Consider the following 19,447-nt stretch of genomic DNA (forward strand, 5'->3'; position numbering starts at 1 on the left):
ACTAACCTCACGACATCCGCACACCACCGAGGGTCGCTTCCTGTGTCGGCCTTCCCCATCAATTCCCTAACCCGTGTCAGGCCTACTTCCATTGGTGCAAGGATCCACAGATGTTCTGTGACCACACTTGCCACCACGTGCGGCCGCAGGGGAACTTTGTTCCAGAGATAGTGGATCGAACTGCTCACGTTTAGGTTCAATCAGGTACTTGATATGAATTAGTTATGAGTTTTTGGAAGTGTAGTGTCGAGTGGTGGGAGATTCCGCCAGTTGAAACGACAGTAAGGATGCTACAGTACCCCTTCCGCCGTTTCATCTTGCTATAGCCGTTTCAAACGGCGGTATAGGTCTAGATTTGTAATTTTTTTATTTGACTAGATATTTTTGCAAAATGCTAAAATAAAAAATAAAAAAATTCCCCGAAGCCGACGGCGTGAAGAACCCTAGCCACGCCTAACCGGAGCCTTGATATAGCAGGGAGAAGAGGTCCGGTAGGCAAGAGACCCAGCTTAGGGGGGCAAGCTCATGAAGCGGGATTGGAGTCGGCTATGCCGGCATGGCCCAAGGCCAAGGTAAGTTCTGCCCCAACTAAAATCTTTGGTATTAGTAGAGATAGAGAAAAGATGCAGAATTGTTATGCAGTTGACATATGCATCCTTAGAGTCGAAATTATCTAATTGCTGGTTGAAATTTAAAAATTTCTACTTCTTTTGAATAATGCATATATATACATATATGTGTGTTGGTGACGGCTAGTGATGTATTGGCCAGTGACGGCTACCTAGCAATGTATTGGTGGCAGTGGCACTATCATATATGTGTCACCTGTGATTAATTGAATTGATTTACATGCGCACCTCTTAACTAGTTTATTAGGATGTACAGAAATCTTCTAGGATATCTTGTCTGCGCTCATCTCATTCCCTTTAATTTGGTGTGCACGAGCAAGCAAGACAGCAGTCGGTATCGGTACCACCATCATGGAAGGGTACCCTTTAACCGTTTGCAGAATGGAAGGTGCAATAATGTACAAGAAACAATCAGTTCGTCCCTGACATCCAATGCAATAGATTGGTATAATATCTAGAATAGTCGGTTCTAACAAATATGTACTAGCAGTCTGGCAGTGGACTTAGAGATTGATGGGCCTTAAAACTGTAGAATTTTTGTGGGCCTTCAAACAAATATATATAGATACAGTGTACAGTGAATTCCTTATTACAAGCTGAAAAAAGGGATAGCAATCCCCCTCGACAATTTGCTAGCTAGGACGTGGGCTCCAAAAGTCAACCAATGCTCCACAAATAATTTCTGCAGACTTCACAATTAAATCAGTATCTTTACTTACAAGTTGCAAGAAAAAAATTATAGCTGAAATAAACATATAATGCTGCTGGTATTCTTGCGAATACTGCGGAGAACAAACGGATAATTTGGCTAAGTGCGACTTCTTGGAGAACTTAAAATACCAGGATAGCATTTACCCCAATTTGGTGGTCCTTAAGGCATCATAGTTTTCATGTTTTTTCCTATCATTTTTGTAATTTGTCCATCCGTGTCCTGTTCTTCTCTGGGCACACATCCTTTGAAAATGCATGGTACAAATGCTCAAAATCCATTTTCATATAGGTCTAGAATTTTTCAAAAATTCTGAAATCCTGGCTAGAGGTGTTGGAGTGGAAACCTGTTGTCAGTTTACACAAGATCTCATGGCCAAGCTGAACTTAGGAAAAAAAATAAATACATAAGGGAAAATAATTACTCATAGTTTCCTGAGCTTGAATATTCGCACTGAAAAAAAAGCTTTCACGCTGTCAAGAGGGGTGAAAATGATTAGTTCTGTCGGCTGTTGGGTAGTGCTTTACTGTCAGCTGCTTAAAAAAAAACATGTTGGATGCTGATCTGTATCATGACATATTAACACAGGGCAAGTGGTATGTTATAAAGATTAGATGCACGTACCTTACTGATACTCGTGACATCATTAGGAATTAGATGAGTCTGTATTTGTCCTTGTATATATATCTAGGAACGTCATGCTTGAGATTTAATTTATGATGAACAATATATAACTTACCGAATGAGATAAGTTCAAGTAGGAACGACCATCAGAATGCATATATTATCGGCTAATGACATCACAGAATGTTCAGAAACGAAATGATTATCATCAACCCATCCCGGTCGTCATCCGATCCCCGCCTATATGTAGCCCTGCATGCGGCCGCATAAGAAATCACGAAGCAAATAATGCTACAGCATCTTCACACTGTCTAGTTGTTAGCATCTAAGCGCCGATAATCCAGCAGCAGCCATGGCACCTCTTCGAATTCTACTGTGGCATCTCCTTGTTCCTGCCCTAGTAACCTCCCATCTTGTTGCCGCTGCATCCAACCCCTCGACGCCGGGACCAGACTGCCCTAGTAAGTGCGGCAACATAGATATTCCCCATCCTTTTGGCATCGGCAAGGGCTGCGGCCGGCCGGGCTTTAGTCCGTACAGTCTCACTTGCGACAATAGCTATAGTCCTCCGAGACTATACATGGGTGAGGCCGAGGTCATCAGCATCTCGACGGAGACCGGCGAGATACGCGTCGTCACCTGGCCTTCGTACATGTGCTACAACTTGAACTCGTCAAGCATCTTCACTTCCTACGCGGGGCCGTTGTGGGACCTTGAGAATCCGTTCGTGATCTCGTCGAGGAGCAACGAGTTCACGGCCATCGGGTGCAACACGGTGGCCATCCTGGAGAGCAAGAGCTACTACACCGGCTGCGTCACCTACTGCGAGAGCATAGAGGGCGCGGCTACCAACGGCTCCCAGTGCACGGGGCTCGGCTGCTGCCAGACGCCCATCTCGGGAAACCTCACCACGATAAAGAATTACTGGAACAACAACAGCAACGGCACCTACGACAATCCTGCGTCGACGTACAGCCCCTGCAGCTTCGCCTTCGTGGCTGAGAAAGGCTGGTACTGTCCTATACTTCCTGTCCTGTATATATCCAAGGTCTGGCTATATCATGAATCTCGAAACTAATATAGGTCGACATATACAATAGAATAAGAAAATTTTCATGTATATTCAATTGCGTTATACACTATATACTAGTTGATTGGAGGCTGCTTGGGTGGTGGCTGCCCGCTGCCGCTCACCCTCTAAGTAAAAATAAAATGGATGATATAATTCACATATAAATAAAAAGCCATAGTATAAAGTGCAAATTAAGTACTAAGTGCGCCATTATAATTCTTAGGATAAGATTTTTAAAACAGGACTGGACTTGAGTTTGTTTGGATGATATTTTCCTATGAACACCTTTTATGAAGGTTGAATTATTTTTCCATGAATCTAGAACAGATGTTTCAGGTATGACAGAGAATATTCCAGGTTTGGAAAAACTTATTCAAGCTCAAAGAGATAATTATTCTAGAACAAGAATCACTAGTAGAGAATTGGCTTTTGATGCGCCCCTTTTGTTCCGGTTTAAAGTTGGTCCGGGACAAAAGGTTCACCAACCGGGACTAAAGCTCGGTCACTGGTGGGGGCTCACCAACTGGGGCCTTTTATCCCGGTTGCAAAGGCTAGTGGGAAAAAAGACCCTAAGAGGCCTTTTATCCCGGTTTGAAACACCAACCGGGATAAAAGGCCCCCCCTTTTATCCCGGTTGGTAACACCAACCAGGATAAAAGGGTCGAGAGCCTTTTATCCCGGTTTGTAATACCAACCGGGATAAAAGGGGGTCATTTATCCCAGTTGGTGTTTCAAACCGGGATAAAAGGGTCCCCAACGAGGTGACTGGAAGAGGATTAAATCTCTCGAACCCTTTTATCCCGGTTTGTAATACCAACCGGGATAAAAGGGGGTCTTTTATCCCGGTTGGTGTTTCCGTGTGGGGGGACCTCCTAGGAACATGGGATTTTTTTTGCGGCGCCTGGTGTGGTGACCCGTTTTATCCCGGTTGAGTGACCCGGGACAAAAGGACCCCCCTTTTGTCCCGATTGGTTTATCCCGGATGGATTTTTGGGAGATTTGCATCCTACCAACCGGGACTAAAGGCCAATTCTACTAGTGATTACTACATTTAGGTCTAGAACAAAAAATATTGAAGTAGAAAAATTGTTCAAGTGGAAAAAATATATAGCTAGAACAAATCATATGTGTCCAATGAAAAATTCTATACATCTCTCGATTGTCTGAGAAGATTTATTCAAGTAGTGATGGGCGTCAACCCATCAGAAGGGAAGTTGAGGGTTCGAACCTTGGATCCCGGATTTTTCGGTCGGACAGATGGTGTTCGGTCCTAGTATACAGTGGAAACGTATTGTTTTGTGGTATATTTTGTACTGTTGCAATTCATTTTTTCTTGCCACATTGATATTTTCCGTAGAATATTTTTTTGTGAAGTAGAACAATTTTCTCTGAATTCCAGCTTCATAAAAAGAATCATCTTGTACGAAACATAATGATACGATGCAATCAGAATTTAATTTGAAAAGTAGAGCTCATGCATCTTTATTACCCAACCGATTTGGTACTATGAGTGACCCCCACATGCTGGATTCAAACGGTGCATGGGCTTGTGTGCATGCAGCAGCATGGTGGTAGAGCTTGTGGTGCCGTCGACGTCCTAGTGGATCTTGGCAGCTATGGAGACTTCGTCGTCGTCTAACAAACTCAACGGATGGGAAATTGTAGTCGATCTAGGCACAGGGGACATGGTCCGTCTTGGCCTTTGGGCAATTTGATAAAAGTCACACATGACAGAACTATAGAATTGCAAGTCTGTAGGACGTACTTACGGCTCATTTGGCTTAAGCAGGTTCGTTAAGTTAGCTAAAACTTCAGCTTGCTCGTTACAAAGGTCAATCAATGCAAAGCCAAGCTGAATTAGCCACGAGCCTGAGCGAGCTAACAAGCTATGGGCTTTTCGTGAAGCTCTACAATGTGCTCAAAGGGGTAGATATAGAAGAGATCATATGTGAGCAATACATGGGCACATATATTTCTCTATTTTTTTCGGAATCAGCCGGGATTTGCCCCTACCTATTTTTTTATATATATTTCACTATTTCTTTTTAAATAATATTATCTCCATTACAAAATGTAATATGTTTTAGTTTTGTCCTTAGTCAAACTTCTTTATTTTAATTAAATATACATAAATATAGATATGGGCACACAAAGAATGACTGATGATTATCTAATGTTAATTTTAGGTATCACTTCAACCGACAAGACCTTATTTACGAGGGATATGATAATTCATATGTCAACAGAGTTTTAGAAGCTAGAACTATGCCGCTGGTATTTGACTGGGCCATCCGGGATGACGGGTCTTGCCGGCCCCCACCCAACAATGGGGAGGCGTCGGCTAAGCCCACAGCTCCCGCTTGCGTCAGCAGAAACAGCTTCTGTATCAATGCCACACAGGGGTCTGGGTACCTCTGTAATTGCTCTAAGGGATACATGGGCAATCCCTACGTCACCGGTGACAAAGGATGCACAAGTGAGTTTATTTCAATGGGATGCCTATAATTTAATTATTTTTTTTAAAAAAGTGGCAAATTTAATGGTTAACCCATTGCTGTGAGTGAAATTTAAGTACGAAAGAATCGTCTGCATTGATCACTCTGCTAGCTAGGGACAACTCAGCATATATGCAACGGCACCATGCATGTCATCCGTCGTTGCTGCAGCAAGGATGAGCCTCTCATGCTTTTACTTAGCCTTTTCTTTTGCAAGTTGAAACAAGGATCCACAATTATCTGTTGGTTCTTGGATGTCATTGGTTCCGTACCCCATCATATGTTTTCCTTAACATTTCTATTAAGTAGTACGCATGAAGACATGAGACCAATGAAAGCTAGCTAATGCATGGTTATGATGCTTCCAGCTAACTAACTTGGAAAGCTCTACAAGAGCAAGCCTACAAGACAGAAAGATATGAAAGTTTTAGTCTTCATGTCCTTGTGCTTTTCCCTAATATTGTTGTTGATTTTTCCTAAATGCCATTTTAGTACACAAGAAAATGTAGTGCAAAATGGAATGGATTATCATCAATAATTCCAGCAGTATATTTGCTTTTTATGTTTTTTAATTTCAAGTTATTTGCAATTAGTGTTCGAGCTCGGCAACAATGCAATTTGCCCAACTAACTATTTGGATATCATATCCCATATATCTTTGACACAGATATTAATGAGTGCGATATTCAGAAATCAAATCCTGAGAAGTATCCTTGTTATAGTGGTAGCACATGCCATGATACAGAGGGTGGTTACAAGTGCAAATGCAAATTTGGTCTAAAAGGAGATGGTAGACGTGAGAATGGATGCCAGCCCATATTTCCAGTATGGGCAATATCAATATTAGGTGAGCATTCACTCTTTACTTAGTCATATAGCATTGCACTCATTCTTTTTGAAGATGAAAAATCTTTCCAATTGGTATTTCGATTTCATTGCTGGTTTTGAGAAAACTGCAAGCACTTCAGTTTTAAATTTTATTAGTTGCATAGTACCAGGTATATATGCATGTTGATCTTACACTGGCAGGTATCCTTGATAACTTATTTATTAAAAAAAATCTTTATTGTCTTCGCTATCTCTCAGTTTATTTTCTATTTTGTACAGCATATATTAAAAGGCTTTTGTGTTCAAAGTTATCTTTTTACGAATCCACAAGAAAAAATATTTTATACGAGCAAAAAAATGGAAATAGTTCCTTTATGATGTACAAATTCTTAGGTGAAATTCTTAATAGAAAAAAACAGCCACATAATTTATATATGCAAGAAAATGAGGAATGGATTCATAAGATAAATTTCCAATAAAACAAAGGAACAAATGGTCTGCATGTAACTGTATGGCTGACGACAGATCCTGTGTCATGGCTGCAGTAATAATTGTTGTGGCCGTCGTAGCAACTTTCGCAATTTTTGAGGTAAAGAGGCGAAAGCACAGGAGGTTTTTCGACAGAAACGGCGGTGACATACTCAAGAGCATGGGCATTAACATCTTCACGGAGGGTCAGCTGAAGAAAATCACAAACGGCTACAAAAAATCTATTGGAGAAGGTGCCTTTGGCAAGGTCTATATAGGGATGACAGATGACTCCCAACAGGTCGCTGTTAAGTGCTCCACTGCGAAAGGCGATGTTCTTCCACAGGAGGAGTTCGTTAACGAGATCACCTTCCAGTTCCGCATCAGCCATACTAACCTTGTCCGCCTCGTCGGGTGCTGCCTCGAGACAGATGTTCCCATGCTTGTCTTCGAGTTTGTCCCCAGAGGCAGCCTACACAGCGTCCTCCATGGCGCCGGCAAGACGCTCCCTATGCCCTTGCCAGTGCGCCTGGACATTGCCATTGGCTCAGCGGAAGCTCTTGCCTACATGCACTCACACGGTGGCCACAACCACGTCCATGGCGATATCAAGTCCGGCAACATCCTCCTCGACGACAATCTCACACCCAAGGTCTCTGATTTCGGGTCGGCGAAGCTCGTGTCCGTCGCCAGCAGGTACTCCAAGTGGTGTGTGTCCGGGGACATGAGCTACATAGACCCAATATACATAAAGTCCGGCCGCTTCACGGAGAAGAGTGATGTCTACAGCTTTGGTGTGGTGCTCTTGGAGCTCGTCACCAGGAAGCCGGCCAAGTACGGGGACAATAGCCTCTACATAGACTTCATCAGGTCCTTCAAGGAGGAGGGCAATGGAAGGAAGTTGTACGACGAAGAGATCTTGTCTGGTGTTGATGATGCCCGATCACATCATCACATGGAATGCCTTGACAGGATCAGTAGGCTCGCGGTCCGATGCCTCAAGGAGGACGTGGATGAGAGACCGACCATGGCTGAGGTGGTTGAGGAGCTTAAGGAAGTGAAGGCAATATCCAGCGGAGGCTCAAGTTCTGTTGCAAGCTAATTAAGCATGCATGGAGCATATGGTCTCAACACTCAAGGCAGCAACTACTTCATAGCAAGAGTTCAGCTTAGTCTATCCCTGTGTATATTCACTGTTACCATTGTTGAGTTGATTGTACTATAAATTGTGCATGTAGTGTGGTACTCTCTCTTGTGTCGGTGTTAAGCTGCTTATATTCTATATATATTTGTGTAGCGCACCTTATTGTTGTCCATTTTCTCTTGTGTCGGTTTTCTCTTATTTTCTAATTAGGAAATGAAGAAATGGATAAAAGAGAAAAATACAGAAGGGCTGACCGAACTGGGCTGCTACAAGGCCCAAAATGCTGGGCCGCACAGCTGTCTCGCCGGCCGGCAGGGCATAACGGCTGCTGCGTGTTGAGGTGCATGCACCAACTAGTTTAACCAAAAAGTTTAAATTGATAGGAACAGATAGGTAATTTATTTATACTTCAACATTCCCCCTCACGTGCAAACTCACTCAGGCAGGTTGCAATTATTTTATTTAATCGCGCCCACAGGATTTGAACTTACGACCTTGATACCATATTGAGTTGCATGCACCAACCAATTCAACCCAAAAAACTTAAGCTGATAGGGAAAAATAGGCAATTCACTTATACTCAACACTGTCGATAGTACTACACTAGCACTAGCTACCGTGGCCCTGCACTGTCCCTATGAATACTTCCTTCGCCATTTTCTTCTAAATTTATAGGTTTGAAAATGTCTTTTAAAAAAAATAAATTTGAACCATTAATTTTTTTACGGTGTACTGTTACAAATTAATAACATTTTGAAAGATACATAAAATAGGAAAATATTGCTATTACTTTTGAATGCTAGACATGCATATTGAAACCTACACATTTCAAGTTTCCGGAACGCCCTATCCCTAAGGCCCCGTTTGGTTCAAACGGACTAAAGTTTAGTCCCGTCACATCGAATGTTTAGATATTAATTAGAAATATTAAACATAGACTATGTACAAAACCCATTGCACAGATGGAGGCTAAACGACGAGACGAATCTATTAAGCCTAATTAGTCCATGATTTGACAATATGATGCTACAGTAACCAATTGCTAATGATGGATTAATTAGGCTTAATAGATTCGTCTCGCTGTTTAGCCTCCATCTGCGTAATTAGTTTTATAATTAACTCATATTTAATCATTCTAATTAGCCTCCGAATAGTCGATGTGACACGGACTAAATTTTAACTCAAGGAACCAAACACCCCTTTAAGTAAAATGATATTGATCAGCTGCAAGCCAGCAAGTCAATGGGAAGAAGTCAACACAACCGAACAATATTAAATTTGAAGGAACAAGTCTGTCTCTGTGATGCCGTAGTGTAGCTTGTACTATAGCTACAATCCGATGGACTGTAACTGGACAAAATAAAGGACGAATCGGACAGGTTAGTCGCCGGGCGACGACCAGCGCAAGACTCTGTCAAGTGGCAAATACTTACAAGCAGTACAAGATTCTGATGGGTACGGTACGGTCGACGTCCTGACGATGATGTCCACAGCACCGATACAGACTTCCTTGGAATTTCATTCTTCGGCTAAGGAAGAAACAAAACCAAAGCAATCTCTTAATCTCGCTACCCAGGACGTGGATTCGCACTTGTCTAAAAAAGTAGCAATCTCTCAGACCGCTTTCCAAAGAATTAATTACTAAGGCTGTAAGGCATGTAAGCTTAATGATTATTCTTTCACTAAAAAGGATCTCTATTGACTTCACTGAGAAAGGTATTCCCTCCGTTCTCTTTTGATAGGATATGTTTCACCTTGATATAATGAACAAGAAAAAACAAACTGCTTATCGTCCAAATACTAGCTTTCACCACTATTCTGCTTCACACCACAGGTTTAGAGAATACGTACTGATGCAGTAGTTGTTCATCCAAGCCTTGACCTACCACAACAAAAGGCCTCCCTAAAAGACCCGAAGGAATGCATTCATTTTTAAAAACTGGAATGCTACTACACACCTATCCACGTAGACATTTAACAAAAAATGAGGTAAAGCGATTGGTATTAATGGTTGAAGGATAGAATAGACGATTCGTTAGTTTATTCCTAAGATGTTCCTGATTATGTTAAACAACGAATGGTACGATTATTGAATAGACAAAGACCGCGTTATTGAGGGACGAAGCTGGGATGGACAGCTAAGCTGATTCATGGAGAAAAACTAAATATACATAATTTTTTTAAAACCTTTAATACAAAAATGTAGATCATGAGGGGTGGGGGTGGGGGTGGGGGGGGGGGGGGGGGGGAACCCCTCCCCCCCCTGGGCCCCTCCCCGGCCAAATTTGGAACCCAAAACTGTGCCAATTTTGGCCCCTGAGTCCCCTCCGGGGGGGGGGGGGAAGGGTAAAAATAGGGGGGCCCCTTTTTTTTTTCCCCCCCCTCCTTCTCTTTTCATCCCTTTTTTCCAGTGGAGGATAGGGAAGGACAAGTTCATAAATTGGAGAGTATTTCAAGGGTCTCCACTACAGTATCAGGCACTGCAGATGCTTACAAAGGCCCTTTGATTCATAATGCCTTTCGTTCAGCCAAGAACACTGACATCAACATGATTCACATTGACCAGAAAGGTGCATCAGAGTCATATGACACCACTGCTCTGATGCATTTGCAGACGGAGGATAAGAGAAGAAAAGTTCATTCACAGGGAAGAATTTTAAGGGGCCCTCCAGCTTCAGAATCTGCAGGTCTCAACAAAGGCTCTTCAATTCTTAATGTCATGCCTTCAGCAAAGAACAATGGCATCAACATGAAGGAATACATTACCCGGAAAAGTGCATTACGGTCACATGAGAATAGTGCTGCAAAGCATTTGCAGATGGAAATTAGGAGAAGGCAAGTTTCTGTGCATCCCCGTTTCTAGCAGATTCTAGATACTATCCTTGTTCCTGTGCATCCCCGTTTCTGTGAATCAACCAACTATAGGGTAACGGAGGCGGGCACGCATGCTGCGTGGTCTAGGAGCAGGACACGAAGGCGGGCCGGGGTTTGGGCCAGGCCGCAAGATCCGGCTGGTGCCACCAGCAGAATGCCCATGAATAGTAGAATCGGAAGCTTTATCACCGAGAGTGCTTGGGAGGTGCGGAAGTCAAGGTCTTGCTTTGCCTGCTGGAAGGGCATGATCAGATCATGCAGGACCCTCTGTTTCTTTGTAGATGAACTGCATGCTAGTTGGCTGAAATTGTTGTTGCATATTTCTGAGTCGATGGACGACGAGAGGGTTGGTATGCGCGCTTAGCTCTTCAGAAACTGTCGCTGGGCAAGGGGGGCCATGGCCCACCTTCGCCAATGAGTAGCTCCGCCAGTGCCATTTTGCATTGGACAATGAAAGAAGCCTTGTACTATACGGAGAAAGTTTGTTTCACCCAATAACCACTTTGGCCACTTAATTCTCCAAACAAATATAGGCCTAATTTATTACCCAAACAATTGCAATAGGTCCCATCTACCATACGTGAGATTTGTCCTTTTGTTTCTGCGCATACAGGTGTTGTTTTAAGTTCCAAGAATCGAAAGCTAGAAGTAGAATCCAGGTCGGTCAACGGAACAAACAATTAACATTAAAGCAAGAGACCAGTTTGTGCTAAAGTACAGCGCACGGTAGCTAGAGTACAACCTAGAATAGAATCTTGCAAATTCTGAAAGGGCTGCACTTTGACGGTAGCGACTCGCATGCAACTGCATCACACAGGTCGTCCTCCTCGATCAAAAGCAACAAGTCATCTTGCTTGCCTGGCTTGCTTGCGCATAGTTGCACTGATGACCGAGTGATGGATGGAGAGATTTTCTATGCCACAACCAATTTTCACATATACATATATCTTTCCATGGCCTGTATTATATATGGTTTTGCTCTTGGAAGTACTTGTGGATCACGGCCTCACGGTCTCCTCATCATCCTTCAATGAAGAAAGTGATGCACTTGTATGAACGTACTCGATCATTCTCTATATTCGACGACCTCCCAAAACAAACTTGCCGAACGGTCCAATGTAACAAGCATGATATGACGTTGAAGGATAAAGAACAACACACAAGTGGGCCACCTGCAGCTTTTTTTCAGGAATGCATGGGAATGAATCTTTTCCTTTTTCATAAATGCATGTTTCTCTATGGTCCAAAACATCCACAGTACAATAGCTATGGACTTTCTAGTTGTCGTGTACTTGTCAACATCATTAATATAGCTAGATTTAATAAACGAAGTTTCCTCGCAACCATGTTTTGTCTTTTGAGACCATCGACCTAAATCGTCCACAATACTAAAGATTGTAAATCATATGACTCGCGCCTATAAATAGCCACGCCGTCAGAGCGAATTGCAAAGCAAATAACTTGTTAGCTGCTTCGTTCTTAAAGAAAAATAAAGAATGAAGCGCCTTGCAACCATGGCAGCACAAGTGCTGTGGTTTCTCCTTACTCCTACCGTAGCTTTTTCCTATCTAATTCCACTGCCGCCATTGGTGGCAGCAGCCTCCGGTTCGGACATAGCGCCACTACCACCGGTGGTAGCAGCTCCAAGGCCGGGCTGCCCTAGCATGTGCGGCAATGTAAACATTCCCTACCCATTCGGCATCGGGGACGAATGTGCCTTGGGCTCGGACTTCGCCATCACTTGCAACCATAGCTTTAACCCTCCAAGACCATACACAGGCGACTTCGAGGTCATCAGCATCTCGTTGGAGGCCGGCGAGATGCGTGTCTTCTCCGACGTGTCCTACATCTGCTACAACTCATCCAAAACCACTGATTCAACCGGAGTCATCACCTGGACACTCAGCTTCAACCCCGCATTTCTCATCTCGCCGACGCGCAACGTCTTTACAGGCATCGGGTGCGACACGTGGGCGTATCTAAACGGCAGAGAGGATTTCAGCTTCTTCAGTGGCTGCATCACCACATGCAACAGCTTGGATGAAGCTGCTGAAGACAACGAGGTCTGCACGGGCCTTGGCTGCTGCCAGAGTTCCATCCCGACCAAGCTCACCACGATAAAGATCGGCTGGGGGAACCAGGAAAACTATCGAAATCTAGCGTGGGAATACAGCCCCTGCAACTACGCTTTCATCGGGGAGAAAGGCTGGTGAGCTAGCTAGCTGCGCTTATCTACCGAGATGATGGCTTATCTTAATTATGATACTGTGATGAACTTGGATATTTTATTATTTATTATAAGGTACCACTTCAATCGGACAGATCTTACACGTGATGCCAATAACAAGACCTTTACTGACCGTGTTGGAAGCAGAACCATCCCCATGGTGCTTGATTGGGCCATCAGGGATGGCGGGTCTTGCAAGGCACCACCAAAGGATGCTGGGGCGTCGGCTAAACCGACAGCTCCCGCTTGCATCAGTAGAAACAGCTTCTGTGTTAGCGCCACACAGGGACCTGGGTACCTCTGCAATTGTTCCAAGGGCTACACGGGAAACCCCTACGACGCCGACGTCACCCGTGGCTGCGCAAGTTAGTAAATTTTATTTACTCTTCGTATATAGTTTGTATTCGTTTTGCATATGCATGGCTTTTTTAATCATTAAAGTATTTATTTGAGGGATAAGAAATGGTTTACTAGGATTGTTGGATCTCCATTGAAAGGCTTAGATGCCTTGTATATTGCTCAGTGGCATGCTTGGCGTCATGATCTTGAGCTTGGCATGCATACCGATTGGCTCGTGCCATGCTCTGCGCGGTTTTTATCGGTGTCGTCCCTTGTTGATTGTGGTCCCTGCTATTGCTTGCAGGTCCAAACTAAAAACCTGCAACCGTAAACCTGCACACTTTGACCGTATAAACCACCAGACAATAAATCTGCAGGTGGTCAGCCCTTCAGAGTATCAGTGTCATGTTGCCAGCAGGTTGTGAATGCCGACCCTTTCTAGAATCTTCAAGCTAGCTGATATAACCCTATTAGGATATTGATAGTAGGAATCACGTACATGTGGAGCGTGGAAAACGTTAGCATTTCCTTCGTTACCGTATATATAAATTTCTTCCAGTTTCCGTAGTTTTCTTCTACACCCGCCGGTGCCAAGTTTTCTTACAGCTGTGAAAGGAATATGTACGTGCTTACATAGTCTAGTGAACTGGGGAAACATAAAATTCATAGCCTATAGCTTCCAAAACTCATCATAAAATAAACTAGATCCTTCTGTCTAAATACACACATAAAGTTCATCTAGTGTACTTGCACCCACCCGATACGAGTTTTGCAACCTAGCTAGAGATAAACCTCGTAAGATACTACTATATGAATGTAAAGGCACGTAAAATTGCAAGAAGTAATCCCAAGAACTTAAGGATGAGCTAGGGGGTGCAAACTCTTGACACGTCGATTTTACCTCATGTTATTGGTAGTCAAATGCTACCCCTAGTCCATGTTGGACCACAACCAAGAATATGGTGAAGGCCACCAAATCTCTCCGGTAAAAGTTTTGGACTTGTCATTCAGGTTTCTTCCAAGATGGATGAGGAGCTTGCCATAGAAGTCAGGTCACAATTCTCTCTTCCAGTTACATTGTCATTGTCTGCACTACAAAGCTTCTCATAAAGGAGGAGGTCTCCTCGTTAATCGCACTAGGTGCCGCAACCACTCCACACCAAACCAGAGGTTTGACGAACTTGCCGGTGAGCCATAGGCCAGAATGGTGTCGGTGCACCAAGCTTACAAAAATGATTCACCTCCTTGAACCAAGCATTAGACATCAACACCTCCAATTTCTCTCTATAGGCATAATCTAGCACTAAACACACTCTAACCATGTGCTAATTGCCTTGAATGATCAACTTAGCACCTCAGTGGCATGGATATGCCTTTAGTGTATCTTGGAATACCTTAGAATTCAGCACGCTCTAGGGTATGTGCACCCACTTCAACCACATGGCCATTGGGAAACATAATACCCAAAGCTATAGCCAGTTTCTCTCGTTAAGATTGATATCTTCTGGTCAGTACTGTTTCAACTTTGCCATGCCAACATGCTCTTTGCACGATGCTCCAGTCGTTATATACTCCAATGTCTCCATCTAGCCTTCGAGTCTTAGCCTCTTTCTTCACTCCAAACCGAGCCGAACTCATTTATTTCATTCGTTGCCTTGATTTCACTACCCGTGGGATCATACAATCACCTGTTCTTCTCACACAGCTCATCTTTCATAGCTCCGATCAATTTCTCTGGTCGGCCATTCTATCTTCAAGTCATAACTTTGAATCAGGACAAAAGTTTGCAGTTTGCACATATTTGTTCAGGTGAACTCCAGTCAATGCTTCAATGCACCATCGGATCATCCAATCACCTTTGAGTGCAATGCCTTGAGAAAATTCTATCTCATGCGTCAGGGCAATGCAGGTACAGTGGTGACAATAGTAAATAATTGCATCCTTGGTTGCTTCATATACGCGGGCTAGGGCACTACACCAAAAACGATTTTTGCTGGCGGTGAAAACCCCACTGTGCTGTCGGGCCTAGCACTTGCCAGCAACCATGAGCTAGCACAAATGGAGCTTTGTGCTAGTGGGTGCTCGTCCACCACCACAGTGAGACACTGTGCTGGCGGACGGTTATGTCACCTACCAGCACAGTTGATTTTCAATTAAAACAAAGCATGGTCCTGCCCCGCTGCTACTGCCGCTGCTGCTCCTCCTTCGAGCTCCACGCCGCTGCTCCTCCCGCACACCATCGCACTAGCATTCCGTGCTGCTGCTGCTCGTGGATCTGAGGAGGGGAAGGAGGCGGCGGTGCAGTGGACGAGGCGAAGGGGCAGCCTGCGGGCCTCCCGCGCGGCATAGTGGAGGAGGCCGGCGACCCTGGCGCCCCGTGACCGCATTCGTCCTCGTTGCGGTGCGCGGTCCTATTCTACACCGCATGGTCCCGTTCTGCGCCGGCCGGGGACGAGGTGGGGATGGCTTGGGTGCGGCCCTCGGAGCCAGGACGGGGTAGTACTCGATGCCGTGGTGGAAGGGGTTGGCGGCGTTGGGGCAGTCCGGGTTGACCCCCTGCACCTGCGACCCTCCGACGTCCATCACCGGTGGCCATGCGCTCTTCCCTTCTGGCTCCTCCTCCTCCAGGTCAGCGGCAGGTAGAGCCAGCAAACCTAACCGGAGAGAGGCCGGTGCTTCGCGCCGCCACCTCCGGGCCCACACACCGCTTCTCCGCTGGAGGCCAGGAGGCCGAGGCTTCGCGCCGCCGACTCCGGGCCCGTGCACCGCCTCGCGCTGGTCCCGTGCGCCGCCGTCCCTCCTGGCCGGGAGGTCCCCGTGGAGTGTGACTGAGGAGAGATAGAAGGAGAGGAGAGGATAATGTGTGCCTGGAGAGATATAGAAGGAGAGGATAAGGTTCTCTGTGTGCCTGAGAGCAGACGGTGAGGGGAACAGATAAAATAATAGGAGAGAGAAAGCACTGCTGCTAACGGTTAGTTAGGTGATCCGCCAGCACATCACCCAGCGGCCCAGAATTATTTGTGCTGGCAGGTATCAATTGTGCCCGCCAGCACACTAATTTTCATGTGGCAGCACAAATCGTTATTGGCGTAGTGGGGTTTGGTTTATCAACTAGATGAAAAAACATTTTTTTTATTTTCATATATTATTACTTGAAGTTTATGTGTATGTCTTTTGCATCTTATTGTATGCAGATATCAACGAATGTAGCAGTACAACGAATGGTCCTTGTGGCATGTATAGCACATGCGAGGATACAGATGGTGATTATAATTGCAAATGCAACTTTAACCGGAAAGGAGATGGTAAAAGTGAAAATGGATGTTATGAGTATGTATTTCCACCATATGCTATTGCTGCCGCAGGTGAGGCTCATTACATACAGCACGCTCCTCTCTACCTTTTCTGAATCACATGTTTGCGTCCACTTTCGTAAGTGTTTAGTAAAAAAAACATTAAAGTACATTTAGCCTTTATTTTTCGGAATATATAATCAGTTACTCTTAAATCAGTACAATATATCAAAACCTCTTTGAAATATACATATATTATTAGCATAATGATAGGATCCCTGCTAGCTGATTAACCATTTCCGTTTGTTTCAAATGTCGGTCATACAACTTATTACTATTTTTATAATAACAAACATCTTCTTTTTTAAGATAAAAAAACTTTTACTTAAAGTGTAGATATGGAGTTGCCGTAACTTATATGTTACTGAATCACACAACATGTATCCTTATTGTTTGCAGCAATAACTCTTGTCGTCATCCTAGCATGTTTGTCAATTATTTTGCTTATGAGACGAGAGCAGAAGAAACTTTTCAACAAAAACGGTGGCGACATTCTAAAGGAGGTGGGTATCAAAATCTTCACCAAAGGGGAGGTGAAGACTATCACAAAGAGCTACAGAAATCGCATTGGAGGAGGCTACTTTGGCGATGTCTATGAGGGGACGATCATTGACGATACGTACACCCCCCAAGCACTACAGGTCGCGGTTAAATGCACTGTGGCGAAAAAGGTGGCACGCCTTCGGCAGAAGTCGCTGCGACGTGAGGCGCCGCAGCACGAGCAGGAGAAGCTATGGAAGGAAGGGTTCGTGAGGGAGATCTGCTTCCAATTCAAGGTTAAGCACCCAAACATGGTCCGCCTCATTGGGTGTTGTCTGGAAACGGATGTCCCCATACTAGTCTTTGAGTTTGTCGGTAAAGGAAGCCTCCATGAAGTGCTTCATGGTGCCAACAAGCTCACTCTCACGCTGCCAAAGCGGCTGGACATTGCCATTGGTTCAGCAGAAGCACTCTCCCATATGCACTCGCATGGTGATTATAAACACGTCCATGGTGACGTCAAGTCCGCCAACATCCTCCTTGACGACAACCTCAATCCCAAGGTATCTGACTTTGGGTCTTCCAAGCTCCTATCGGTAAAAAATTATGCTATGGACGTAGCTGCAGATGGGAACTACACAGATCCAGTGTACCACAACACGGGACATTTCACGGTGAAGAGTGATGTCTACAGCTTTGGTGTCGTGCTCCTTGAGCTCATCACGAGGAAGAAGCCTAGGTATGGCAGCGGCGATGCTAACATTCTGACCATAGACTACAAGAAGTCCAGCAAGAACCACTGCACTGCACGGATGTATGACGCAGAGATCTTATGCGATGGCAATGCTCAATCTCATCAGTACATGGAGTGCCTTGACATGGTCGGTGCGCTCGCGATCCGATGCCTCAGTGAAGACGCGGATGAGAGACCAACCATGGCAGAGGTGGTGGATGAGCTTAATCAAGTAAAGTCGATAGCCTGCAGGAGCTCATGCTATCACCTGAGTTGAAAGCACGCATATGAAGGAAACAATTTAAGCACGAATGGTCATGGCTTGAGCTTATTAGCAATCTCTATATCCCGTATCCACCATTAATTATAATTGTCAAGTTGAATGTAATCTATAGCTATGGACGTACATACGAAGTGAGTAATTTTATTTTCCTGCATTTGTTTTAATAAGGCTGCTTATTATTAAGCTGCATGTAGTTGTGTACTGGTTTTAGGGAACTTTGTATGTCTACAATGCGGGCTGATGCTTCCTCAAATAAAGATATTAATTATGTTAAAATAAACATGAATATTAATTGGAGGATGCGCAACCATGCAAAACATGTACTACCATGCATGCCACAATATCTGTTTATCTGCAATTGTAGGAGAATATGGCGGCATAGTAATGCTCTATCACAATACCCGAGTGGATTAAACCAGGGTTTTAGGATTCGGTATGAAATGACCGAATTTTGGTGAGATTCACCTATTTTGGTGAGGATCGAAATGAAACCGAATCGGTCAAAAAATTCGACTGAAGTTCAATTTTTCTACCATCACTTAAATCTATACAAGCTCACATACTCCCCTAGTATAAAGACGTGAATAAACCTTAATTGTATGCCTCCTCTGTGCCTTTCTTACTCTTTAACAGTTAATGAACACAAAAACAGCATGCTTTTGTCATATTCCTCCTTAACTCCTCACAATATCTCCCTACTACTTCTAACATCTTCTCTAGGAGTGCTCAATTCCGAAAGTTTCATCAAATTCTAGCCAAATTTCAATTGTAGACAATGCATGGCCTTGAAGTACATGGACCATCAGCATGCATGTGCAGTTTCGGACCACATTGGAGAGCATTACCAGAATGTGACACTTTTTTTTTGAGAGAACAGGAGGGGTTATAATAACCCTACTGGTTATATATTATAAGAAATCCCGAACAAAGTACAAGCGAACAAAACAAAGCAGAGAAAAAAAATAAGCGAAACAAAACAACTAGGAAGGAGAAAAACGAAAGGAAAACGAAAGGAAGGAGATTACAAAGAATGCAACAAAAGTTCCATTGCTTGAAGCATACTAGCATGAGCTCTATGGAGTAGCAATAAGAATTCTGAGGCAAACGTATTTGCATCTCTGGATCGAAGGATGAACTGAGTTCAACATCCAGTCATTTCGTGTCGTCCAAATGCTCCACATCGTTAGGG

General features: G+C 44.1%; 2 protein-coding genes across 2 annotated transcripts; both read left to right on the forward strand.

Moving 5' to 3' along the window:
* The first annotated feature begins 2,254 nt into the window (after window positions 1-2,254).
* Window positions 2,255-8,109, forward strand: LOC101779704 (wall-associated receptor kinase 2). The gene is made up of 4 exons (XM_004980837.3): window positions 2,255-2,973; window positions 5,221-5,510; window positions 6,197-6,376; window positions 6,903-8,109. Exons 1-4 carry the CDS (start codon window positions 2,315-2,317, stop codon window positions 7,925-7,927), a joined length of 2,154 nt encoding a protein of 717 aa, XP_004980894.3. The 5' UTR covers window positions 2,255-2,314; the 3' UTR covers window positions 7,928-8,109.
* A 4,189-nt stretch (window positions 8,110-12,298) lies between these two features.
* LOC101780094 (wall-associated receptor kinase 2) lies at window positions 12,299-18,538 on the forward strand. The gene is made up of 4 exons (XM_004979959.4): window positions 12,299-13,052; window positions 13,146-13,435; window positions 16,604-16,774; window positions 17,162-18,538. Exons 1-4 carry the CDS (start codon window positions 12,340-12,342, stop codon window positions 18,250-18,252), a joined length of 2,265 nt encoding a protein of 754 aa, XP_004980016.1. The 5' UTR covers window positions 12,299-12,339; the 3' UTR covers window positions 18,253-18,538.
* Window positions 18,539-19,447: the final 909 nt, after the last annotated feature.

This window comes from Setaria italica, chromosome VIII, assembly GCF_000263155.2.
Source record: "Setaria italica strain Yugu1 chromosome VIII, Setaria_italica_v2.0, whole genome shotgun sequence".
Classification (NCBI taxonomy): Eukaryota; Viridiplantae; Streptophyta; class Magnoliopsida; order Poales; family Poaceae; genus Setaria; species Setaria italica.